The sequence below is a fragment of the Puma concolor genome, chromosome D1 (assembly GCF_028749965.1).
Source record: "Puma concolor isolate L17-30 chromosome D1, mPumCon1.1.hap2, whole genome shotgun sequence".
In the NCBI taxonomy this organism is placed as follows: Eukaryota; Metazoa; Chordata; class Mammalia; order Carnivora; family Felidae; genus Puma; species Puma concolor.
The window spans coordinates 11,723,149-11,729,512 of NC_141676.1; the positions used below are offsets into that span (position 1 = coordinate 11,723,149).

Sequence of the window (6,364 nt, forward strand, 5' to 3'; positions counted from 1 at the left end):
GGAAAGAGGCAGAGAGAGAGAGAGGGAGAGAGAGAATCTTAAGCAGGCTCCACACTGGCCACAGAGCCTGTCATGGGGCTTGATCTCACAACCCTTAAATCATGACCTGAGGCCTAAATCCCGAGTTGGACACTTGACTGAGCCACCCAGGTGTCCCTATCCATTTATCTTTTAATGGACATTTAGGTTATTTCAGTGTCTTGGTTATGGTAAGTAATGCTGCAATGAACATGGGGGGGGGGGGTGCAAATATCTCTTCAGAACACTAATTTTGTTTCCTGTGAATATATACCCAGAAGTGGAATTGCTGGATCGTATGTAGTTGTAATTTAAATTTTTTTAGGCTCTCCATACTGTTTTCCATAATGTCTATACCAATTTACATTTCCACAGCAGTGCACACCCCTATTCTCCACACCTTCACCAGCATTTGTTCTCTCTAACCTATTCTGACAGATGTGAGTTGATATCTCATTGCATTCCCCTGGTGACTAGTGATGGAGAAAACACCTTTTCATGTACCTTTTGGTCATTGGGTGTCATCATGGAAGAATATCTATTCAGGTCCTGGGCCTAATTTTTAATTGGACCATTTATTTTCTTGCTATTAAGTTATATGAGTTTGTTTTATATTTTGTATATTAACTTCTTATCAGATATGTGGTTTGAAAATATTTTCTCCTGTTCCATAGGTTACCTTTTCATTTTGCTTATCATTTCTTTTATTGTGCAGAAGTTTTTAGTTTGATATAATCCCACTTGTTTAATTTTTAATTTTTTTTTTTTTTTGCTTGTACTTTAGGTGTGATATCCAAAAAATCACGGCCAAGTGATGTCAAGAAGTTTTTCCCCTATGTTTTCTTCTAGGAGTTTTATGGTTACAGGTCTTACATTTTGGTCCTTAGTTCATTTTGAGTTAATTTTTTGAGTGGTGTAAGATTTGGGTCTAGTTTTCTTCTTTTGCATATGAGACAAGTTTTATTTGTTTGTTTTTTTGAGAGAGAGAGAGAGTGTGTGAGCAGGGGAAGTTGGGGGGCAGAGAGAAAGAGAGAGAGAGAGAGAGAGAGAGAGAGAGAGAGAGAGAGAATCTTAAGCAGGCTCTACACCCTCAGCATGGAGCCCAATGTGGGGTTGTATCCCATGACCCTGAGATCATGACCTGAGCCGAACTCAAGAGTTGGAAGCTCAGCTGACTGAGCCACCCAGGGGCCCCTCTTTTCATATGAATATCCATTTTTGCCAACAACAGTTATTGAAGAGATTATCTTTTCTCTATTGAGTATTTGAGGCTTTCTTATCAAATATTAGTTGACCACATATGCGTGGTTCTGTTTCTGGGCGATACCTAAATGTATAAAGCCACTCCCTGGACTCTCTGCGAGAGTGCTTCTGGGTTTGGCAGCTTCCCAGGAGCCCTGGTCAGCTTCCTGGTTGGATGGTACTAGGAGATATACTCAGCAGTAGGTGGGGCTATGAATTGGCTTTTCTGCCTGGACATGGTGGAGACAGGCTCTAAAGCCAACAAGGCTCATTGTTTGAGGTTCTGAATCAGGAAGAACTGTGTGCTGATTTCCCTGGACAAATGAGGCCACCGTCCTAGCTCTGCAGGTGGGCAGCACTGCTGACTGCTGCACTATGCTCCTTTTTAGGTGGTCTGGGTAGGTTTTCTGGTTGGGCTGGGCCTGATGGGCCAGTGGATGTGTTTATGAATTGGTTTCCAGCCTGTACAGAGTGGCAGAACAGGCTCCAATGCCAGAAGGCTTGCCATTTCAGATCCTAGATTAGACAGAACTGCCCACCAAATTACCCGGTGGTCAGATGGGACCACCATCTGGTCTCTGCAATGGGTAAAACCTCTGGTGGGGATTTCTACCTGAGTGTCAATGCAAATAGGAAGTCAGTCTGCCAGGATCTGAGCACTGATTGCTGAAAGTCCTGCCTCCTTCTCCCTCACAATCGGATTCCCAGTAATCATACCGCACAGATTCCCCTGCCATCCCCTAGAGGTGAGACCAGATTGGACATCCCACGAAATGACCCACAATTCTGGGGGAGCTGGATAACCAGCCACCTTGGGATCTCTCCCTCCCCCTCCTGCCCCAACTGGGGAAACCATAGGTAAAAGGAATCCTGTTGGTGTGGCACTGTGCCAGCACGGGAGAGTGGCAGTACAATCAAAGTGTGGCTGACCTCTAACCGTCTATGTGGTCTCTGTAGTCCAAGGTAGGTGTTTCTGCCTCATTTCCATGTTCTAGGATTTTCAAAATGTTGTCTTGCCCGTGAATAGTTATTCTATTGCTAGTTGTCCTGGGGAGGGGGCTGATGTCAGGAAATGACCTATAGTGCAATCTTGATGATGTTTTTCAGAACTAAAACACCAAAGTCTAAACTCTTAACCACAGTACTATGCTGTTTCCTAAGAAACAAAATATTCTAAAATTGAGACGATAGTTGAGGGCAATAGTGAGTTGTGCTAGCCTCTGTATGGAATAGTTTGTGTGAAGGCTTCCCTAAGAAGACGTATTCCATAACCTAATTGAGCACATCTGCTGTGCCCCAAGAGAATGTTTTCAGAATTACATATTATGATGTAACTTACCATGCCATTTTGGAGATGTTTTATTAGATAAATTTGTTTAAAAGTTTGAGAAAGTATTATAAAAAGGATAATATTTTTAATGGTTGAGATAAGAAATTTAAGAAACCTATCTAGATGATCATCTGGGGGAGAAGAGTTATTTCAAATGTATTCATCAATGATGCCACTTATGCAGGAGTTATATATTTATCAGAGGTCTTTTAAAAACCTATTATTTTAATCAATGATTCTTAGTATTATATATAAGAGCCATAGGGTTTCTATTGCTTTTTTTAAAGTGGTCAATTTTTAAATATCTCTTTTAATTTTCATGAGACGTCATGGAATAACTGAGAACCTGAAGCACTTTTTAAAAGGTAATTCCTGACACTTTAAGATGAAAAGGTGGGGTCTTTTCTTCAGGAAAGTGAAGCATTGCTTCTTTCCCAGTTCTCAGCGGAGGAGAGAATGATATATATGAGCAATGTAATGCTGTCATTTCACCTGAGTCAGCAGTGCATTCTCTTCTCTCTTTTCTGATTCTAGAAGCACCAAGCAAATGGTTGGGGGAGGAAATATTACAGAGGTCACTTATTTCATCCTTTTGGGATTCTCTGATTTCCCCAGAATCCTAGCAGTGCTCTTTGTTGTATTTCTGCTCATCTACATTATGACTCTGACTTGGAACTTGTGCCTCATCATCTTAATAAGGATGGACTCTCACCTCCACACACCCATGTACTTCTTCCTTAGTAATCTGTCCTTCATGGATATCTGCTATGTGACCTCCACAGCCCCCAAGATGCTCTCCAGCTTTTTCCAAGAGCAGCAGACTATCACCTTTGTGGGTTGCGCCGTTCAATACTTTGTTTTTTCAATCATGGGACTGAGTGAGTCTTGTCTCATGACAGCCATGGCTTATGACCGATATGCCGCCATTTGTAATCCTCTTCTCTATTCATCAGTCATGTCACCCACCCTCTGTATCCGGATGGTGCTGGGGTCCTATCTGGCTGGACTCTCTGGTTCTGTATCCCAATTGTGTGCCATACTTCAGCTTCACTTCTGTGGGCCTAATGTCATCAACCACTTCTTCTGTGACATGCCCCAGTTGTTAGTCCTGTCCTGCACTGACACCTTCTTTGTGCAACTCTTGACTGCTATATTAACAGTGATCTTTGGGATAACAAATGCCTTCATCATCATGATATCCTATGGCTATATTGTCATCTCCATCATGAAGATCACTTCAGCTAAAGGCAGGTCCAAGGCTTTCAACACCTGTGCTTCTCATCTAACAGCAGTTTCCCTCTTTTATACCTCGAGTAGCTTTGTCTATTTGAGTTCCAGCTCTGGTGGCTCCTCCCGCTTTGACAGATTTGCATCAGTATTCTACACTGTGGTTATCCCCATGTTGAATCCCTTGATTTACAGTCTGAGGAACAAGGAAATCAAAGATGCCTTGAAGAGGTTACAAAAGAAGAGATGTTACTGCTGAGGTCCTGTCCAGATTTGTCCTATCAGAAACTTTAAAATAATGTGCACAGGAATGGACTATAACAAAATTCATAGTGTCTTTGTATAAAGAAAGCTTACTTTGACACAGATAATATGCCAAATGGACTGACAAGTGACTTGATTCCACACAAACACAATATGTTTGAGTCCTGGAGATTCATACTTTCACCCTACATAAGGGGTGGCCTCATCATTTTTCAGTAATTTTCAAGTGTTTGTAAAATGTTAAGGTTTAGAAACTCATTACTTATTTTTGCTTTGGAGATTGAGTCCTGCTGTCTCAGCCCTCTGATCATAAAGGAGCAGTACGTGACAGAGACCCCCAGGAGTGTAGAGATTTTGTCTTCAAATATTTTGATGCAGCGTAATCCAGACATGATGGTGATTGATGTTTGTTCTGTATTGCTGCCATAGTGAGAATAAACGCACACACAGAATGTGCCTTTGAAAACAGGTAAAGCTATACAATTAGCTGGTTGAGTTTCCTGGGAAGAGCAGTCTGAGATAGCTAATGTTTGTCTAAGGCCTCTTTCAGGGCTAATCATACAATAAGTTAGTTCACATCCAGTCTCTCCCAGCTGTAATCTTAGGAAGGAAAAGTGATTTGAATCATAAGAGGATTGGAATGAAGGATGTAGTCCCTTCAGTACCATTTACTTAGGAGTTTGATGGTTTACTTTCTTGCTTCTAGTGTTGAGTGTGTGTTTCTTATGGAAGATGATGTTCAAAATCCATGTCAGAGCCGATATCAGTTTTTTATATTGTGGGACTCAAGCCTCTTTCTCCCATTAAATGTGGAAAATTTACCCTTGTCTGACATAGCCAGTGTTTCACACTATTAAATCATTTCTGTTATTTCAAGCATCTGTTTATGTTTGGTATGAGGAGACTTGCATGAAAATTCATTGCAAGAATAGAGTTACTGGATATTAAATATTGCAGACTAAGAACAAATATGGGAAGTTGGTATGTATTCTGTTTATTGTCTATGTTGAATATTGTATGTCCTAGAGATTTATGGTGTTATATGGGGTGATGTAATGTGTGGAGTAGATGGTTAGAGTTACTCTAATGCTGATACTTTCTAGGAAGCCTCAAGAGCCAGAGGGGAAATAATAGTGGGAGAGGCAGGGTTTTTAACTTTGGCCAGTTTTCTTTGTGTAAAGTAGAACATAAAGCTTTTGGTTCTTGTGATCTGTTTGAAAAGGGAACAAGTTGTGTAACAGTACTGGCTGCTGATTTGCCAGATTGCTCAGACTTGAACCAATTGCTATAAAACAGATGTCATTACAATGACATATTATCTTTGGAGACTCATTGGGTTCTCAATGCCGTTTGGAGGGGGGGCTCCTAATTCTGATGAATCATGTAATTGTTCTCTTTAATTAAAGATTATAAATGAAGAGGCATTTGAAGCCTTTGCCAAGTTTTTCACAAGTTTACAAATGGATGGAATTGAGAGAAGGGGAACCACTGAATCTCTGGGAGAGAATGTGAGGTCTTACCCCATACCAAGGAAGTAGTGCAGGGTGAATAAAAGATGTGTGCTCCCCTTCCCCACCGTGTAAGCTTAGGTATGCTCCTTGAAGTATTGTTCTTTAAAAATGTGTAAGAATGTATGTGAAGTCTTCCTAAAGAACCATGAGAGCTTCAGTAGGAGGAGCACCTCATAATCATTATGCTGTGCATTAGATTTCCATATTTATTTACCTTTTAGTTGCAAGGTTATACCCTTTCAAAAAATATCTCTCTAATTTCCTTGCTCTCCAGGTCCTGGTAACCACCATTGGACTCTCTGTTTCTATGGGTTTGGCTTTTTGACTCTTATGATATTAGTGCTATCATACAGTTTATGTCTTTGTCTGACTTATGTCACTTGGCATAATGCCATCAGGGTCCATTCATGTTGTCTCAAATGGCAAGATTTCCTCCATGTCGTAGTTGGGTAATATTCCACTGTACTGTGTGTCAACACCATGTCTTCTTTATAATTCTTTGTCATTCCATATATTGCCTATTATGAATAATGCTGTAATAAACACGGGAGTGGAGATTATCTTTTTGGTATCCTGTTTTTATTTCTGTTGAGTGTATACCCAGAAGTGGGGTTGCTGGATCCTATGGTAGTTCTCTAATCTTTTGAGGAACATCCATACTATTTTAATAGTGGCTAAACCAAGTTACCTTTCCACCAGTAGTGTACAGGTGTTCCCTTTTCTCCAAATCCTCACCACCACTTATGACCTCTTGCTGTGATGGTAGTCATTC

At 40.7% G+C, this 6,364-nt stretch overlaps 1 protein-coding gene across 1 annotated transcript; it reads left to right on the forward strand.

The window, feature by feature from the left end:
- Positions 1-3,137: 3,137 nt before the first annotated feature.
- LOC147576451 (olfactory receptor 5AN1-like) lies at positions 3,138-4,076 on the forward strand. Its single transcript, XM_086679358.1, has one exon. The coding sequence runs from the start codon at positions 3,138-3,140 to the stop codon at positions 4,074-4,076; it is 939 nt and encodes a 312-aa protein (XP_086535484.1).
- Positions 4,077-6,364: the final 2,288 nt, after the last annotated feature.

Coding starts and splice junctions, on each gene's coding strand:
- LOC147576451 (XM_086679358.1), top strand. CDS start 3,138: ATGGTTGGGGGAGGAAATATTACAGAGGTCACTTATTTCATCCTTTTG.